Source organism: Tinamus guttatus, unplaced genomic scaffold (assembly GCF_059628265.1).
Source record: "Tinamus guttatus ecotype Peru unplaced genomic scaffold, ASM5962826v1 Tinamus_guttatus_pri_ptg000602l, whole genome shotgun sequence".
Taxonomy (NCBI): domain Eukaryota; kingdom Metazoa; phylum Chordata; class Aves; order Tinamiformes; family Tinamidae; genus Tinamus; species Tinamus guttatus.
The window spans coordinates 775,264-795,730 of NW_028289136.1; the positions used below are offsets into that span (position 1 = coordinate 775,264).

The 20,467-nt window shown below is 37.6% G+C and overlaps 1 protein-coding gene across 3 annotated transcripts in view; it reads left to right on the plus strand.

Annotated features, from left to right (window-relative positions):
* The window catches only part of GRM5 (glutamate metabotropic receptor 5), a 247,742-nt gene that overhangs the window by 215,644 nt on the left and 11,631 nt on the right, over window positions 1-20,467 (plus strand). For all 3 annotated transcript variants that reach the window (XM_088534953.1, XM_088534954.1, XM_088534955.1), the window contains one exon: window positions 5,286-6,225. In XM_088534953.1, coding sequence (XP_088391079.1) covers window positions 5,286-6,225 — 940 coding nt within the window. The remainder of the gene's footprint in view (window positions 1-5,285; window positions 6,226-20,467) is intronic.

Sequence of the window (20,467 nt, forward strand, 5' to 3'; positions counted from 1 at the left end):
CTAACCATAATTTACATAGCTGTAATTCAGGCAAAGGGCGGAATGAAATATTTTTTATGTGATTGTTTTTAGCATCATAAATATATGTCAGCAGGGACAATGTCAGATTTTCACACTGATTTTCTGTGCCTTGCCCTTTGCCTCTCTCCTTTTTTTAATCCCAAATTAAATTTAATCATTTCCATAAGCCACTTTCACAATGGCCACTTGAAGAAAAACTGATGAGGATGAGTTAAGGGTTTAGCTAGTAATATTATAACCAAATCTCTGTCTGTCACTCCCTTCTCTTCCTTCTTGCTTAGTTTGTGGGCTTTTCTTCCCTCAGTTGTTTGATCCAGGTAAGATGATGCTTTTAGCTTCAAGTCTGCTTATATCCCAGGTCTCCAGCTCTATCCACACAACATTTCAAGCACAAATGAGCTGGTTCAGGAATGCAGAGCTCACTGAGGAGCCCTTGGAGGGCCCTGGACTGGATGGAGACTGGTCAAGAGAGGCTATGGGATTCACTTGTGACTGTGCCTTAGCTTTAGATAAGTTTACCAAACAAAACATATTCTGAGAAAAACATTTACAACAGGATTTTCTGGTGAAACTAAAATCAAAACATCAAGGCTAACATGAGGGTGGACCTCTGCTCTAATTCTTCTGTTGTTCCAGACACTCTGTTCAGCTTCCTTATTTGTGTATTTAAGGAAAAAATCCCCATGTGGTCATAGAGTAACTTAAATAGATTATTCTAGGATTCATATCATTGTCCTTTTCTACAAGCCTAATATAATACACTATACTACTATACTTTACAACAATGCAATATATTTGCACTATGTGAGGTTAAGCTCTTGAGCTACAGATGCCCCAGCTGACAAAGCTCAGTGTGTTACTGATTCCAATCCCTGCCCTGTGGAAGTGGCCAAAAAAAAAAAAAAAAAAAAAAAGGCCATTCCTCAGTTGCTTCCATTGACTGTACAAATCTACTTTTTCTAACTTTTTTGGTAAAGGTATTAGCCTGGGAGCTGCACCAGCCAGAAAGCAGCTTATGGTCACTTCTCCATGACCTAGTAGTATGGGAGCTATGAAAGCTCTTGAGTGAAGAGGACAGATGCTAATAGTTCAAATTACTGTAGGTGAAACCATCAGAATTTAATACTCACTTCAGCTGGTGCTTACGCCATGAGAGGTCTGGGTGCTGATGTTCCCTGGTAGCGCTTAGGAGACAAAAGATTAATTCTTTTTACTTTGGCTTTTCAGACAGGAATTTTGGATTCTATCTAAAATTTTCTCATTGTTAAGAAAATTTCCCTGCCAGGTTCAGTTAGATTCTGATTCTGACTCCTATCTTCTTGCTTGCTCCATATGTGAAAACCCAAATACCTAATCATTTCCCTTCTTCCATTCATCGGAATTATGGATAGGGAAACATTCAAAAGCATCAATATAACATTTACTTTGAATAATATTTACTAAATCCTGTGTGATGTTGCTGAGATGTTGCTAGATTAGAGTGGCTTTAGCCTTGCTGTTTGGATTTCTGCTGTCTTTGAAAAGGTTCTGTGAAGAGTTACCAGGAAAACTGAGCCTTTTGTCAGGACATTTAATACATTGCCAGGAACCCTATAACTCACTGGAAAATATTTACCCTTCTGAAAACAACCTTAATTTTCAACCAGTTTTAGTCTCTAAATGCAAATTCTGTGAGCTTTAGCCCGTGGTATCCATAGATAACACTGAATTCCCTTTACCTTCCTTAGGATGACCTGTTCACAGGCCTTAGTCTGTCATTTTTACCTTAGGAATTGGTTTAATTGCCTGTTTTATTAAACTAACATGAACAGGATTTTCAGTGCTAAGCTAATATAGTTTTATGGATGTTGAAGGCATGCATGGTAAGGTCTCTTAGCTGTAATAACAATAAATTTAAAAAGTGGCATGATCAAATCCCCAGAAAAACAGGGACCAATAGTACTTTGCTCTGTATCTGTGAACTATTCCACCAGATGACCTAATTTTAGATCAATATGAAATAATGAAATATGGGCGAAAAGTTTACAGAGAGAGTAAAGAGTGGATTAGTACAAAATAATAGTGGAGCTATGACAGTGGTCTAACCTGAAAGTGTTCCCTGTCTTCATCAATAGCAGAATTTGCTCAAGCCTTGGAGTATCCAAATATTTTTATTATTTCAAATATTTTATTATTTCAAAACATAAGAATTTTTTTATTCCCACATAAAATCCTTAAAAAAACTCTGTATTTTATTGCTTTTTGTTCCTTTAACAGAATCCATGCCCAATGTATTCAGCTAATGCAATCTAGATCTTCCATTTGGACTTCCTTTCCCTAGCATGTTAAAAATGACAAATTTTTTATATCTCCTTGTCTTGCTATTCGCATGTTATCATTGTAGTACCCTGTTCCTTTTTGCAGTATTTCTGGACTCAGGAACATAGAGGCAGCTTTATGTCGATTTTAGTAGACTCCAGTGCACTCTTGAGCCAGTGCCCTCTTGAGCACAGAGTAGAACAACTCCACACCTGCTCCAAATTGGACTGGCTCCTAACAGCCTTTCCACAAGCCAAATATTGCCTCAGCACACTGCAGGGACCAAAAGACCCGGCTGCTGGCTCTGGTCCACTATGTTTCTGAGCCAGCCAGGAAAGAAGCCTTCCCAGGTGCTTGGAGATATTGATGAAGTGTAAGAGGTGGGCAGGATCTGATCCAAATGACTATTAAACATATACATATTTCTGTTACATTCTTTTTTAGCATTTGCTTTGGCCTAATCTTAAGCATCTTAACACATTTATGGTGTTATTTCCCCATATTTCTTTTAATTGATCTAGTTGTCTCTGAAAAGCACTATTGTCAGAAACCATCAGCTGCAAAGCTGTTACATGAAAAACTCACCAATTGTTACTTTATGAAGAATACGCAGTACTTAAATCTTAATTGAGGAATAAATCATTACACAATCTTCTCCTTGTAAAGTATACCTAATGATGGAGAAAAAAAAAATGGGTCAGATTTTCAACTCTTTCCTCAGGAATTTTATTAAGGAATGTAAAAGAGGAATAAAGCAAGAAAGGCATGAAATAGTCTGATACTGATGATAAATTGGCTATGATTCACTTCTGTTGCAATGTTAGGAACCACATGAAAGTCAGTCAGTCTTTCACTGTCTGCACATAAAGACCAGGTGACAGACGAAGGCCTCTTTTCTTCAAATTTCCTGTTTAGGACTCTATAGCAGTATTACAAGCTAGTAAAAAAAATGGCAAAATACACAATTGAACTTTGGTAAAAATTGAAATGGATTTGGAGCTTACTTTGTCATAAAATTTTTTGGCACAGAACCCACATGGGGGATGTCTGCACACACCAGGACATATGCTTGTGATTTTGACCTGCCTTTCCACCACTCTTTCTACTATAATATAAGGGTTTTAATGGTGTTTTTGCTGTGCTATCTTGATGAAATTAGAATTAAATGACATGTCTCCCTCACACTGAATAAGTAAGCCTTTTAAAGCCAAGAGGTGTCACAGATATCTTTAATTAATGAGAGTATTTCATAAAAATCTAAATGTCCTGGTTGCATTTAGACATAGCAACAGCTTTATTATCTCAATGGAAAGCTTTCCACACCAAAGCAGTTTAAATTTGAATGATAAATTAACTTGCACTTAGTAACCAAGAGCAAAATTCTGCTACTCTTGAGTGAGCTCATATCCTCTAACTGCACCAATGTGAAATATCAGGTGATTTTAATCCTTCTAGAACTTCTACATGTCTAGAACCGTCTTCCTGCTATTTTTGCCACATAATCTATTGTTTATACTTCCATATCATAGGTAATTATATTTTGACAATATTCATTGATATTCATTGTAGAGAAGTGTACTTTTGATAGGGAGGGCAGTGGGAGAGAGACGAGTTAGGACTAATATGAACTAATATAGCACTTTCATGAAATTATTTTTATCTTAAGAACATCAGCAATATTGAGATCTTTAGGGAAAAAAAAATTAAAGCCCAGTAAGATCCATTGAAATTCAAGGAAAAGGTAAAGCAGAGAGAAAACTTGCATGTAGGAATTCCCAAGCTATAGCCCTTATGTCTGTTCCTGCTCACCAGGTCACTGAGGTTCCAGGCTCCTTAATTAATTTGGATCGCCTGGATTTCAGGCGCTTGACGGTTCCTAGACCTGATTACTCTCAATGCTGAGATATGCTGAAAACATGAACATGACCCATCCCTATAGGATGAAGTCACCTGCCACCACTCCCCCAGGGTCAGACTGACCTGCCAAAGCCAGAAATCTAGACCTACGCAAAAGTCAACAACTTGATTCTGACAGTATTCAATTATAATGTCATTTAGATTTTGAAATCAAATAAACTAGAGCTATGTGCAAGTACAAGGGAAAGAAAAGACTTTGGCTGCACTCTGTACTTGCTGTCACCTCCTTTCAGCAGGACCTACCCTGACTGGCAGGACTTGTGCCTCCTGTTGCCAAGAAGTTGCACGCCAGAGTGACCGGGTCTTCCATCCCTTCCTCCTTTTGGCTTCCAGCATTACCCAGGCTTTACAATGCACACAGGAAAGGAAGGGTGGAAGAAGTACGCCAGCAAGAAATTTTCTGCCAATATTTAGTCATCTTTATTGCTTTGTCTTTCTATGAGACCTGTACAAAAATGCTTTACTAAAACCAATGCCTCAACTGTAAACAAGCATTCTTATAAGAGGGTACTCTGTTTTAATTCAGGTTTGACACCTGATTTTTTGACATAGTTTAATTTCATGAGTAAGATTAGGCTTTTTTTTTACCCCTGCCCACAGACATGAAATAAGTACTAATACTCTTCATAGTATATGATACAATTAACAGGATTGACATCTGCTCCTTGAAGTGCATGTAGTATACAGATGACTATGCAGTATTTTGCAGCAAAGTAATGTCACTTTATTATGAAATTTATTTATAAATTATTACATTTAAAATAACTTAAAATGAAAATCGCATAGTGATGAGACATGGCTTAATCAATTTGGTCTTTTTTTGCAATCTTCTTAGACTCCAAAGAGATGACCTGTCTTCCTGAAATAAGTTGTGATGGAAAAATATTTATTGTGCCATTTTGCCAGCATCATCTTAGCCTGCATCCATGATAATGGCGCATTCCTGAAGGAGAAAAAAAGAGAGAAATATCAGGAGTAATTGCAACTGTATCATTAAGGAATATGACTTCTACGCATTTTAATTTATTTTTTTCTTTCTCTTTCTATAGGATGTGACCTCATCCCAGTCCAGTATCTCAGATGGGGTGATCCTGAACCAATTGCAGCAGTGGTTTTTGCATGCCTAGGTCTGCTGGCCACCTTGTTTGTTACAGCTATATTCATAATGTACCGTGACACTCCAGTGGTAAAGTCATCCAGCCGAGAACTCTGCTACATCATATTAGCTGGTATCTGCTTGGGTTACTTGTGCACTTTCTGTCTCATTGCAAAACCTCAACAGATTTACTGTTATCTTCAACGAATCGGCATTGGTCTCTCCCCAGCTATGAGTTACTCTGCTCTAGTAACTAAAACCAACCGCATTGCAAGAATCCTGGCTGGCAGCAAGAAGAAAATTTGTACAAAGAAACCCAGGTTCATGAGTGCCTGTGCCCAACTGGTTATTGCGTTTATCTTGATATGTATCCAACTAGGCATAATTGTTGCTCTCTTTATAATGGAGCCACCAGATATAATGCATGATTACCCAAGCATCCGAGAGGTCTACCTGATTTGTAACACCACCAACCTAGGTGTTGTAACTCCCCTTGGATATAATGGATTATTAATTTTGAGTTGCACCTTTTATGCATTTAAGACAAGAAATGTCCCAGCTAATTTCAATGAAGCAAAGTATATTGCCTTTACAATGTATACCACCTGCATCATTTGGCTAGCTTTTGTGCCAATATATTTCGGAAGCAACTACAAGATAATCACCATGTGTTTCTCAGTGAGCCTGAGCGCCACGGTGGCCCTTGGCTGTATGTTTGTGCCCAAGGTTTATATCATCCTTGCTAAGCCAGAAAGGAACGTACGGAGCGCATTCACCACGTCAACTGTGGTCCGCATGCATGTAGGGGATGGAAAGTCATCTTCGGCTGCAAGTCGCTCAAGCAGCCTGGTGAACCTGTGGAAAAGAAGGGGATCATCTGGTGAAACTCTTAGGTAAAGTTTGCTAATATATGAGTGTGGGGAAGCAAGTGTGATCTTCTGAGACTTAAATAATATTGCTAACAGTGAAAGGACAGAAGGAAGTATAATAATTTCCTTCATTCTGCACCGGGAGATGAGTAAGTCTGCTCTGTAGCACTTTCAGGTGATGGCTGATTTAGTTAAAAGGCTGTGCAAAAACACAACATAGAGCGATGAGCAAACAGGGCTGTAAGCACCCAGGTGTGTCATCTGTAAACTTGCAGGGAGGCAAACAAGATTTTAGGAGAAAGAAAAGGAAAAAAAAAAAAAAAAAAAAAAGAACAAGAAATATAACTAATTGCCTTGTCCTTAATGTACTCATTTGAAATCTCTTTCCCTTGAATGAATTTCATAGCCACCACGATTGCCTCTGGTCACAGCAGTAAGATAATAGGGTTGCTGCTAATGCTGTAAGGTGAATTGGTCAACACAAGTAGCATCATGAGCAGCCACTCTCAGGCCTCCAAGGATTTGTTTCATATGACTCTTTTCTCTCCTATCCCCTTGATTTTCCTTTTCTGTATTAACTCTTCATACCTTCTTTCGTTGTGTTCTTCCTATCTTCTCGTCTTTAGCTTTCTCTGATACCTTTTGCTATCTTCATCCTCCCAACTCCATTAAATCTAATTGTTCTCAGGCCCCATTCTTGACACCCTTCCTGACATTGACTAGAAATTCCCTTGCCAGATACTCCTTTCTTTCTTCCTGAAGAAGAGTTTGAATTTGGTGGTCATGAAGACAACATGTATATTCAGGATAGAAAAATTACATTAAGAGGATTTTGGAGAGACAGGAGACCTCTGGGGTAGAGATATTGTCCAGCTTCAGCGGTAGCATTTGAATGAGTGTGCTTAGTCCAGTGGCTTAGTTTCTTTTTAAAATCCTTTTCATGTTTCATGTGGATTGTTATGAGGATGATTTTGCATTGTTTAATTGTTTGTGTAAATAGGGAATTCTGTCAATATGAAAGTAGTGAGATTTACAGTTTTGTCCTTCTTCAGATGTGTATATCTGCACTGGAAGTGAAGATAGCCAGATTTCATTCCTCACTGAAACACATGTTGATTTTAGGGCTGATAACACGAACATTTCTAGGCATGCCAATGGCTCATGGTACAAGAGGGGATTTATACCTCTATTTTTTCATGAATTGCAATTTACATTCAGGGAAGATTTAAATAGTAATAACTTCAGGATGAGATCATAGATCATGCCAAAATGTTGACATGTCTTTGTCACATTTTTACTAATGCTTCTCTTTCAGAGAACTTTAATCAGTACAGAAATGGCTATTTTGTTACAAATATTTCACACTTATGATCTGTAAGCAATACTTTTTTTCCAGACAGTTTCCAGATGCAGATTAGAATGATATTTGAAAATGATGAATTCTTCGTCAGTTTAACTGATGGTTACCTGAAATGTCCTTGTTTATATCCTCTGTCTATATGCCTGAGCTGACCTGAACAACTAAGGCTACTGAGCTGGCTAACAGAGCATTTTTTATGTGTCCTCAACAGCAGAACATTCTTCCTTTTTGAGATCACTGTTATTTTGCCTCACTTTTTCTGGAGATCTTATTTTTCATCCTGTGACCTTTACCTGAACAAGATGAAGTTATAGATGATGGGAAGATCTTGGGCTCAGGAAGGATTTATTTGAAGGACCTCATCTGTTTAGGCCCTGTTTTGATAGATATTTCTCTAAAATTTTTATTTTGTTTTGAAGACTAAGGAGTGTAATCTGCTATTAAATATCCTAAAGGACAAAATGTATTTTCTTTTTGGTGATAAATCCATTTCCATTTCTCTATATGCCTCAATGTGTAGGCAACACCTGCAGTCAAGACAGGATTAGTAAAACATATTAGATTAACATCAACATTGATGTCTTTTGAAATAGCACTGTGTTGGAAATGTGTCCAGTCCTGAAGAGCATCCAGAGTGTCACATGTCTAAGTGTAGGAAAGAAGACAGCACAAAGCTCATATATTGACATATTTACCTACCTAGAAAGAGCTAAAACATTTAATTTAAAAAATGGAGAAAATCTTCCACATCATTAACAGTGTTCATCAGTATTAATAACCAGAACAGAGGAGAGGATCCTTAAATGCGTGTGTCTAGACCCTCATTTGTTTAAATTGTGATGGCACCAGTGAGGTTAGTGCTCAGTCACTCCTGCCTGAAGGGCACAGGATTCTAAGAACAAAGCAATCCATGCCATTAGTCGTAAGGAATCTCTCTAATCAGTTCCTCTTCATATTTAAAAAGCTGCTCAGAAGTTCACCTATGTCTGATGATTTCATCTCTAAGAGAGAATAGAAAGCCATTTTCAGCCTTAGTAACTCATGACCAAATAGAATATAGCCATTTTACAAAATATTCAAGCATTTCTTAAAAAAGAAAAGTTGGTGTACAAAATAAGGTATTTCAGGGGATTATTCAGCACTAGGTTCAAAAGCTTGTTTGGATAGTTATTTAAGTAAACACTGAAATACTCAAATTCAAAGGAAATATGCACTAGAGCTACATGACATTATTTAAATAGCACAGAAGGGGGTTATTTAAAAGAGCATGAGTCATCGTTGAATTTTAAAGAAACATGCTATTTAAGTCACCAGTGCGTAGAGAGGCTCCTATCTTTAACATTTTGTTTCTTGACACTAATTTATAGCACAGTGTAGTATTGCATCAAATCATTGTCAAGCAGATAATGCCAAGGCTCAATTCAGAGCTTTCACATCAGCTGCAAAATGACAGTTAACAAGGCTGCTCTTGCCTAAATAAAGTAATGCATTTTTTAGAGTCCTGAATGACTTCTTCCATGGAGTGCTCGTCAATTAAGAAAACTCAGCACACTGTGGCTGTGTGCTGGGATGAATCTTCACATGCTGAAATATGTAGGGGGAGAGAGTCATTTATTATCCAGTGATATGAAAACCTTTTCACAATGGTTATTGTGATTCAGCAGTACTCACCAAAATGTGTTCCAGGCTCATTTACAACCAGGCTATCAAATCAGGAGTGAATAGAAGTAGCTCCACAAGGAACCATGAAGAACACTATGTTACTGCGGTCAAAGCTTCACAACCTGTGCAGAGGGGCTTCTGGACATTCTGCTTCCCGTAACTTTACCAAGTAATTTCATAGAGACTAGGAAGGTCATAAATTAGTTGAGCAAAATCTTAGCCTATCTTGGCAATCTGGGCACTGGAACATGTGTGATTAAACTCCTTTGGAAGAATCCAAAATACAGGGTTGATGTGTCCTTTCTTTATTCTCCAGCAACTCAGTGCCCAGGCAAGATCAGGACCATGCATATTCTTGCTACAAAAGCTGTGTTTAGGGTATTTCTAGCTATGATTGTATTAAAAAAAAAAAGTCTCAGTCACAATACAGAGGAACAGAACAAATGTTCCAACTTTTTTTATGTGCTTCTAATATCTTAACCCTGAGTTGTGCTGAGTAATTGAGCCAACTGCTGCAATTGAGTTACCTGCTCTGGGCCATGTCTTTAAATGGTCAAACCACATATGTTCCATGTACGAAGCTTACATATACTGACCTCCTAAACATGTACATCACTCTCCACCCGTGGAAAGACTTTCCTTTAAGGTAGGCAGTTATTCATTCTGAGTTCTCAGAAAGATATGAAAAACACCTCTTTAAACACTCTGCCTCACACATATGTACTAAGCCTTTCAAATATGCCAGTACTTTTCTCTCTGCTCTTTAATTTGTTCCAGTCTTCACAGTGTTCCTCCTGCCTCGTTCTGCCACAACCCACAGTCCCATAGTGGGTCCTGTCTTAGCTGCTGCTTTTGAAGCAAGTGGAAATAGAAAACACAGTTACCAACATTTTTTAAGTACTGGTCGGCCTTATTCCATGTGATGATGGAGGCAGGATTCCTGCATTCTCAAAAGACAGAAGATGGTAAGCACCCAGTACAAACCAAAACCAAAGCAAGACTGATGTTGCCATCTTCCACATTTTTCAGGATCACTGAAACTGATAATTCATCTAATCAAAAAGGCTGAGTAGCCCCTTAGATCTGATATCTAAGTAAACAGATATGATCACTCTCAGGAGACAGCAATGACCAGCAACAGTCAGATGAAGTTCCAGCTACACTGAGTGTTTGTGGCACTGTGCATATTTCCTCCATCTAGGTGTGAAATAGCATAATATTAGACAACACAAAAGGGATGCAGATCAGTTTCTGCATCTTGCCCAAAGACGCTTATCCACATCAACATGCAGATCTCTGAGATTAAAGTTTAATAGCCAAGTGCAACAGGGATGTTTAGTTCTACCTGGACACACTAGTTCATTACTGGTCCATTATGCAGTATTTCATAAATGATTAAGCATAAGCTCTGTTCGTCAAAGTAAATTACCTACTCATTTGTTAATGTATGATCTTGCCCTTGTAATAAGTTTGTTCGCTGTGGTGTGACTGCTCAGCTGGGCATTGCTCTACACATCTCTGCAGAGCTAATAAGAACGACAAAAGTGGGAACTGCTGCAGGGAACCCACTCCCACCTACCCATGCTCTCCTTCCCCTGAAGGACACAGGGGCAGAGAAGGCTCAGATGGACCACTAGAATTTTTAGGGTCTTATAAGTCACTCTCTCCTTTATTTTATGTTGTTTTTTTTTAATATGATTTAGATACAGCATGATGTGGGCACACTAAGCTGGTCAAGTTTACTTGCTGCTGAACAGCCATTCCCCATCTTCTGCAAGGAAAATATGGGTGAGCAAGATGGGTTTTTTCCAGTGCGCTGGATCCAGCCCACAGACCACTTATAGATTCTAACCATTGTTTATATCAGAATGTCTCATAATGAAAAGTATTGAAAACAGGTGTCTATCATCACACAGTGACCTCCATTTTCTGCAGCTGACTTTTGACTCTCTTCTCTCTCTCTCTTTTTCTCTTTCATGTCTGGCTATATCTGTTCTGTTACAGTTCAAACAGGAACTATTTTGATGGACTAAATAAGAAAAATTGCTTTGGATCACCCTAGAAGCTGCCCTTCATGATTTAAAGATATTGCAGTGAAAAACATGCCATATCTCAGCATCAAATCTTTAAAATGACCTTTCAAAAGCTTGGATTGACTTTTTTCAAAAACAAACAAACAAAAAACTCTTTTCACAGGAAATTTTTCAAACATTAATATTCTGAATCTGACCAAAATCCACTCAAAGCATTGACAGAACAAGGAAACTGAGAATTTCAGGTGCAAACTTGAGAAATCCTAATAATTGCAGCAATATTTGAAGGGTCTAATTACTGTTTATTTCCTAATACTGTATTATTAGGAAAGCCCAGAGAAGTCACTGAGTTTCTAGCCAAATGGGAATCCTGAATCTTGGAATAAACCTTTGGTACTGTAACATATACAAATCCAAGATGCTCTAAGATACAGTCCATACAAACATTAGAGCAATCCCTACTGCCCAGATGTCTAATTTTGACTTGCTAAAGGTCACATCCAGGAACAGCTGGGCAGATTTGGAGACTCAGCCATCAAGATATGATCAAATATTTTTAGAATACATGTATGTGTGTATATATCAGCATGATGAGTCAAAGACAAATGTAAGAGACCCAAATTCCCTGTATCTCAGGGAAATGAGCTTCCTGAGAAATGGAGACAGGGCTGCCCTTTGGCATGAACCTTCCAGTCATGTAAAAAATAGGGTTATGCCAGGAAGTTTTGCAGCCTGAATATGAGAAAACTAGAGATTTTTGCTGAAAACTAAGGCTAACTGGTGTTCCTCATATGTGTGCCCATCGAGAAGGATTATTGATTGTGAGATTCTGCTGCAGCATATTCTATTGGGGCATATCTTACAGTACTGGTGCCAGTTTTGTGTTCATTTTTATGCAATGTGAACAATTTCTTTGACACATTTTGAATGATGATAAAAGAGCACTATGCTTTTCCTCCAAAATTTTGTTTGAAAAACTTATTGCTTATCAGGTTTTGTCAAGGAATGGATTATAGGCTCATACTCACGCTCTTTACAGTCAAAGAACTGAGAAAGTCCTGGTGATCAGTGTGGGCATCAGGGCACACAAAGAATAACACTTCATCATGTCCTTTGGCCAGCAAAACAAAGGTAGACACAACATTCCCCTTCCATAGAATAACATCCACAGACCTCATATAAGTAATTGGTTCTGCAGATTTTGGAGCTAGCTGCAGTGTTTTTCTTATACAAATGTGAAGTAATATATATGAGGTAGTAAGCTAGTTATATTGAGCTCAGATTTAGGGACTCTCCCATCGAGTTACATCAGCCTGTCAGTTGTGCCAGCGTGATTGCTCTCCTATGGAAGCCTGTTGAAGCCATCCTATTTTGATAAAATATACACTGACTGGAGAAGTCAGAGAGTTATTTTTTACTGCAGTGAATAGAGATGTCTTCCTGTGTTAGACTAGAAGAGAAGAGATTTCAGCCTGGGTCTCTTTCACCTCTTGCACTCAGAGATCTCTACAGTTCTGATTTTTATCTCATTGAAAATAAATGGAGACATTTTTTGAAGTCAAATTTGAAATTTGAAATTTTATGGTATAGGCAAATAATTCCTTGATGACTTTTAGTCATTTCAGTTAGTTGATTTTACAGCTGCAGTTTAAAGGGAAAGGGAACTACAAATATAAAATGCACAGCAGTGTTTAGATGAATTTTAACTATGAGATGACTAATGTGGAAGAGAGATGGGCAAGGCCTTTACATGATATATTGTCATCAGAGCAGGTGAAAATCTGCATGAGCTGAAGGTCTGGCTCAAAGGATATTGCTGCTTTTTGGAAAAATGAAACCTGGCAATAATAACTCATGATGTTATTTGTTTGCTTCCTAGCCTCTCCAGAAAAGAATTTTGATGCATGCAGGAAAAAAAATCTTTGACTCTTCGGAGGAAGTCATCATTTTTTTGACTGATTAGTCTGCATTTATTAATGAATCAGTTCCCAAAAGGATCATTCTGACCTATTTTAATCTAATATGCTACAGAAATTTAGATTGTGACATTACTGAATGGTTTGAGTCCTTCATTTTTTCATAGTAATTTACTCCAGGTGTCTTTTTGGACAAGCTTGATACTGTGATTAATTAAACTTCAAATATTGTGAAATGACTGGAAATATTTTATGAAACTCAGTGAAAGGTATTAGGTCGGAAAGATTTTGATGAATTGCTGCTAAAACATTCACCTGTATAATGAATTGATATTCTTGAATGCCCCGATTACAATGAATTTTAATTTGTGTGCTGTGCTAGTGTTTTTGTTTTGAGTTCTTTCCCCTCAACCTAAATTTAATTAAACTGCTGATTGATTAATATTAATTGTTTGGCTGCATTAACTGAGCATGTAGATTCTTCCCTAATTTTTTGAATTATTTAAATTATTAAGACAACATCTCCATCTTTTTGAATCAACTATCATAGTAGAACTGTGCAGATTAAATTACAATGTCAACAATTTACTGTCTACTCTAAGATAAATATGCCCTAGCAAGCAAAATGCAGTCTTGTCATTGTACTACCAAGAGGTAAAGGAAGAAGAGTGAAGATGAGATCTGGCAGTTTGTTTGTTTTTTAATATTACAGGGAGCAGGATATGAGGAGAGCATTTGTGATTTTTTAACAGTAATGTCCAACCCTTTATTCTTTTTTTTTCCCCTCTTCAAACCTGTCTCCTGGATTTCTGGTGACAAACAAATGACACTGTCTGCTTTAACAGCATTGACTTTATCAGTCGTGCTGAAGAATACCCAGATAGCTCATACAGACTGTCTCGTGTCTGTTCTGCAGGCAACATGTAGATCCTGTTGCAAGCTACCCACTGGTCTGAGCATCAGGCTTTCCATAGAAGAAACTTTTGTGTCTTTGCAGAGAGAATTTTGATATGAACTGCTATTGTACCTAAATATAACAACCAGAATATTAGCACTCTGCTCCTTCTTCCAAGCTCCAAACAACAGATGAGCCAGTCTGCTACTGTGGAAATCCCTGTTTGGATTAAAAACCAGTGGTGTTTCTACTGGAATATTGCAAGCTGGTGCAGGCTGGTGGAAGAGGTGACGACTGGAGTTTCTCTCAGCAGAGAAAAAGCAACTGTTTCTGTTTACAGATGTTTTATAATAACTGTGATTGAAATTCAAGCCATGTGCTAAGTAAATGATAAAAGAAAACTCTTTTATTTTGCTATAGTCTTGATTATAGCATTACATCATGAAGTGACTATTGAATATATTGCTAGTCAATGGCTTAAGACACAATCATAACTTGACCCAAAAAAAAGCCATTTTACAGATTACAATCCAATGAGGTAGCAAATAAAGGCTAAAAAGCTAATAAACAAACAGCAAAGATGAAGAATATTAAAAAAACAAAAATAGAATAAATATGCTAAACATACAGGATAGCATCTAAGTCACCTAAGTAATTCAGATCTAAGTAATAAAAATCATTAGAAAGAAGAAACTTATTTCTTTCTTACAAAAAAAATATTTATATGTTCATCTTTTCATGATTTTTCTAGCTATAAATATTTTGTGATTCCAAACACCAAAAAAGATTGAAAATGTCATGTAAAGCTCAAATACAAGCTGTGGTCTCATAAAAAGAGGTCCCCATTTATTCATTTCACAAAGACTATGGGATTTCAAGCATTCACAATACTTCCAAGTAAATAAAATGGAATTTCCCTTTTCAATATAATGACTGAAGTAATGAATAAAGTAATGAGACCTTCTTATGGCATCTGTAGTTATAGTAACTGCTATAGTTATAATAACTAGAGAAGACAAAAATTCAGCACAGTGAATGGGATGGGATACAATAACACAAGACACTACTGTAGAGAAATTCTACACAGTGTTTTGTCCAAGATCTCAGAAATAACCCTTCCAGAAGCAGGTAAAAAAACATATTGGTAATATTCTGGTTTTTGCTCTATTCTGTCTCTGAATCAGCATTACGTTTCATGTACCATTTCATCAAGAAAAATAATTTTAATTTACCAGTTGCAATTAAATATGATTGCTTAATTAGAATAAGCTATAAAAAAGACGGATTATGCTGAATTTGAACAAAGAATTAAATCATGCATTTGTTTTAACTTTTTTTCTGAAATTGAGCTATTAAGCAAACAATTTTTATATTTTGATTTTTTAAAAAGTAAAAAGGAGAAAGTGACATACTTAAAAACATATAATTTATTTTTGCTAATTTATAAATGAGAAAACATCACACGACAAGCTGAGACTCCTTTCAATTAGGCAGCACAGTGTGTTGCACAATCAAGATAGGATGACCAACCTTGCAGAACTGATTTTTAGGGACATATCATGTTTGTAATTCAAAGTAGCCCATGCAGTAACAATACAAAATATTCTACATATTTAATTTGTCACCTATTTAAAACTGCAGAAATCTTAATTCGTATATTCTCTTCTCTAAAGGTTAGTCCTAACTCTGCTGCTATTAAATGTAGGATTTTCACCATTGCTCAATATCAAGACCAAATTATATTGCAGGTGAAAAATACTGCTTATATATAAGCTCTAACAATTAAAATACATAACACGATCTGGAAAGGAGGATAGTTTGGTGACATTCAGCATCCTGTTCCAGGCATAAGCACATTGAAAGGACTCGTGGAAAATTTCAGAAAACAAAGGACAATATCTCATCAGTATTCTGTTAAGATTTTCAAATCCCCAGATTATATATATGATAGGCCAGTTAGGCTCTTTGTTTAAAGGTGCTGAGAAATTAGGGAGCTAAGGCAGGTTTCTGCTTTATAAAAGGGCATATTCTGTATGTGCAGGAAGGATTTACAAGAATCAACTAATAGGATGATTATTCAAGAAAGCCAAACTTGGAATTCCATAATATACAGAGAGCTTGAAAGATTTTAATACTATATTTCAGTTTATTTTAGCCTAATCCAAAAGCAGAGCAGAAAGGTTTTCGTCTCCTCTCTCCTCTCCCCTCCTCTCCCCTCCTCTCCCCTCCCCTTCCCTCCTCTCCTCTCCTCTCCCCTCCTCTCTTGTCTTCTCTACATCAATCTCATTTTTCAGGACTCTCAAATGCAAGCTTCATGTTCACTTCAAAAAAGACAAAATCACAGTATGTGTTGAAATAATATATGTTACTCACTTTGATTTTTACTAAAGTGTGGGCAAAGCTTGATTCAGAAAGTTTTAGACATGTAATGCCATCTCAGAGCAAAAATCAGAATCCCATTAATTAACAAACCTTTAGGCCCTGCAATGATGAACATAAGTACTCAGGGCAGGATTAGCTTTTGCCCTCCAAGCAGATTTGGCTCTAAATCCTCCCCTATTAGACTGTTCATATTGAAATGTCATCTGTTCCATACTTTCAAGGTACAATTTCATGAAGATGTTATTCCTGCCTTGAACCAGAAAAAAATATGTTGATCACAGCTACTCTCTTCTTCTGTGCCTGAACAGTGGCAATTGGCCTTTTTATGATCACTAAATAATAACATTTCTGCACAGCAGAAAAATTTAAAATATGGCATGATAACAGTTCTCCATCTCCCACACAACAAATCTTCTTTGCATTGCACTGCATCAGCAATAGACTAACTCCTTCATTCAGACAAGGAACTCCAGAGACTAGTGATGAGGATAATCTGGGATTCTGGAAACACTCCAAATTAAGCAGAGATACAGACTGCTCTTTTTTTTTTTTAGCAAGAGATAGGATATGACAGAGCCTATGTCATCTATCACTCTCTCCCCACAAGGAAAAGCAAGGCAGGTTTGAATACATGCAAGGAATTTAATGCATAAAACAAAAAGCTTGAGCAGAGTTTTTTGGTTTATCTATTTTGTGGTTTGGATTTTTTTGCACACAATTCACTATTAACAGAAGGAACTCACTGCCACAAGAATCATTAACCCCAAAGACCTGAAGTTATTCCTCACTGAAATAGAGCCACATTAAATAACAAAAGCATGCTGAAGTAAGAAGAAAAGGAGAAGAGAGGAGAGGAGAGGAGAGGAGAGGAGAGGAGAGGAGAGGAGAGGAGAGGAGAGGAGAGGAGAGGAGAGGAGAGGAGAGGAGAGGAGAGGAGAGGAGAGGAGAGGAGAGGAGAGGAGAGGAGAGGAGAGGAGAGGAGAGGAGAGGAGAGGAGAGGAGAGGAGAGGAGAGGAGAGGAGAGGAGAGGAGAGGAGAGAAAAATGCCCCACAAAAAAAAAAAAAAAAAGCAGACAGGACAGACTTTCCCTCAAGCCAGGAGTAGGTTCCTGTCTCTCTACTGATGCCCTCTGGGGAGCGCAGAACTCTGTTGTGCAAGGCAGAGTGATGTGACAAAATATTTGTCAAATGGACAATCATTCCAATGACTGAATTACTGCATTATTTCTCAATTTTCCCATCATTGGTGCTTATAAAACATGTTAGGACGTATCATTAAACACTGTTCTTAAGGAAACTCCTTCTGTGCAAAAAAAAAATTAAAAAAACCTGACTATCCCACAACCCCACACCGCAAGTCCCCGAAGAAGCCCTCAAAATGACCACAAATCACTTAAAACCTTCAACAGAATTTGGTAGTATTGATTCCTGAGCTGCCCCTCTGAACAAATGCAAACTCTTTTCCCTGTGATTTCCAACTAATATGTTGTTTAGGTTTGGACCATCAGACAAAAAAATTACCTGCAAATACTGACACACTGCAATGTTTTATGGCTGTTCTACATACCAGCTGGAACATAAAATCACTTTTGTATTAGCATTTGTTATGATAACTGTAAAAAAGAAGTTTGAACTTGCTCTCTCTCAAGTTATATCATTTAAAGAAATTCTTTGATTGTAACAAGTAGGAGAGAGACAAACTAACATTTTTTTTCTCAAGCAAAACTTTCTGAGGAAATATTTTATCCTTCTCGGAATGCTAAGAGCCCTTTATTATTTAGAACCTCTGATATTCCCTTCCAAAATGTCTCTCAAAGTAATTCACAGCCTCTGTGCACAGGGTAGACACTTTCCTCATTCAGAGGTGGATTAGATGATGCTCTGGCCACTATTTTCATAGCTGGATATTTAGCACTAAATGAACAGCCACGGAGCAATTGTTATGGTCCAAGGCTTTGAGAAAATCCCTGACAGCTTCTTCCAATGGCGTAATTTGCTCTTCAGTGGATTGCAATAATTGAGAGGTTCCTGTAATCTTTTTCCTGTAGCCCATTCTGATGATCTTCATGGCAGTGGCATTTAGCTTAATAACCAGGGAACAGGAACCTGGGGAGGATTTCTTTGTACCTGGGTCTCAAGCGCCATAATCAGGTGTTTGTCAAGAAGGAATCGCAAAGGTCATTCACTTCTCCTTTCCTCCTCCTGGCTACTTTTTATTTCTTACTTTCACTTTACTTCTGTCTCACTGGGTACACAGTACCTGTTTTGGTTAACAGGATTAAATGTAATCCAAATTTTCCTCTCACCTTTCCTAAATGTGACCTTCTTTGATGATATCTAATGCCTTCATTTGAACTTTATCTCCTTTCTTTCTTGTGAGAATTCCACCCCTTCTTTGCTCTCTTTGCTCTTTCTTGCGACTCTGATAGAATTTTTATGGTCTAGTTTGAATTGCTTTGTATTTTTTTCAGTGAATTTATCTACACTCTAAGACCTTCCACTTTCTCCTTTACTATAGGAATCCACTCAATTTAATATTCCACGTGAGCTTCACGACTTTTGGGAGCACTGCATAGACCACACCCTGGATTGCCTTAAAAACCTTGATAGCCAGTTGGTAAAGTTCCTCTTCCTCCTTTTAGTAAGCTTAGCATCTGTAAATGAGAGGACTTTTCTGCACTGAGCACATACTACTTTACTGTCTCCAGTTCACTCTTGAGTTCACAAAGTTTCTTCGAAGTTATTAACTTTAATACGTGTTGCCTCTGAGTATCTACTCCAGCTGCATCCCAAGTTCAGCCTTGCTCCTTTTCTGCTCGGGCTACTTCTCTTTTTGAGGGTTCTAATCTTCAAGATACATTTAGTTGTCTAGGTCAGCCTAAAAATAAGCACTTAATAAGTTGTTTATGTTATATGTTTATGTATTATGTTGTATGTTAGCAGCGTTAAAATAAACAATCTCCCCCATAGAGTTTTATTACATAAACATGATCAAGACTGTAGCATCTGGGAATGGAATATCACAAGTAATATTTGAAAAGGAGGAATCTACTGTGTGCATTTTGTCCAAATTTCAGTCAAGAATTTAAATTGGTATTTCAATAGCTATCAGAAAAAATTATATTATTAGGATGAAATTCACCACTGGGAAGAAAGCCAGCATAAGACCTCAACAACGCTCCCATCTCAATTAAGCACTCAGAAAGTAAATGATGACCAGGTCTTATGCTAACATCCTACCTGGGGATTAATTAGATCATCAGGTATTAAACTTTATCCAAGTGAATTTCTCTTCCAAGTGCAGTGTGGATATTCATGTAAGCATTCACTGTGCTGAAGTGGTCTCTGGGATGGGGCTGATTTCAGTTGCTTTTAATGTCCACCCCTCAGAGAGTCATCTTGCCTCCCTTATGGAGAAAAACAAGCACTTTTGGGATATGTGCCATGAACTGTGCCTGAGAAGTCTGTTCATCTTCACTGACTTTTAAGAACCATAGAAACCAAACCTGTCTGTGGACAGCTGCTACATCCACAATAACTCAGTCAAAGTGTATCCAAACATGCAGCTATTCAGCTTCTTGCTTTGACAAACGCAGAGGAAAAATCAAGTGTGACATAGGTGGAGGACCAGAGAGAAAAAAAAAAAAGACCTGTAATCCATCAGCAGATTTTTCATTGCTCCTTAATTTACCTGTTGTTGCCCTTAATCTATTTGGCCTACACATCTTGGTCTACCTCCAAAAATATTAAAGAGAAAAGTTTGCTTAGTTACTTATTTTGTATAAGGTTATGTAGCTCCTCCTGTGAATATAACATTGGTGAGCGCTTCTCCTGCAGCCCTGTTTGCTTAAACAGAGGTCTGGGTTTTATGCAGCTACTCCACCTCTCCTAGGGCAGCTTTGAGCCATACCCCAGCCCTGCCTTTATAACACCCACGTGCATGGCACTTTGCACAGCGGCTGTCACCCAAGGCTGAGCACGCAATCACTTCTTTCTGTTTGCTCCTGTTGTTGTCGTG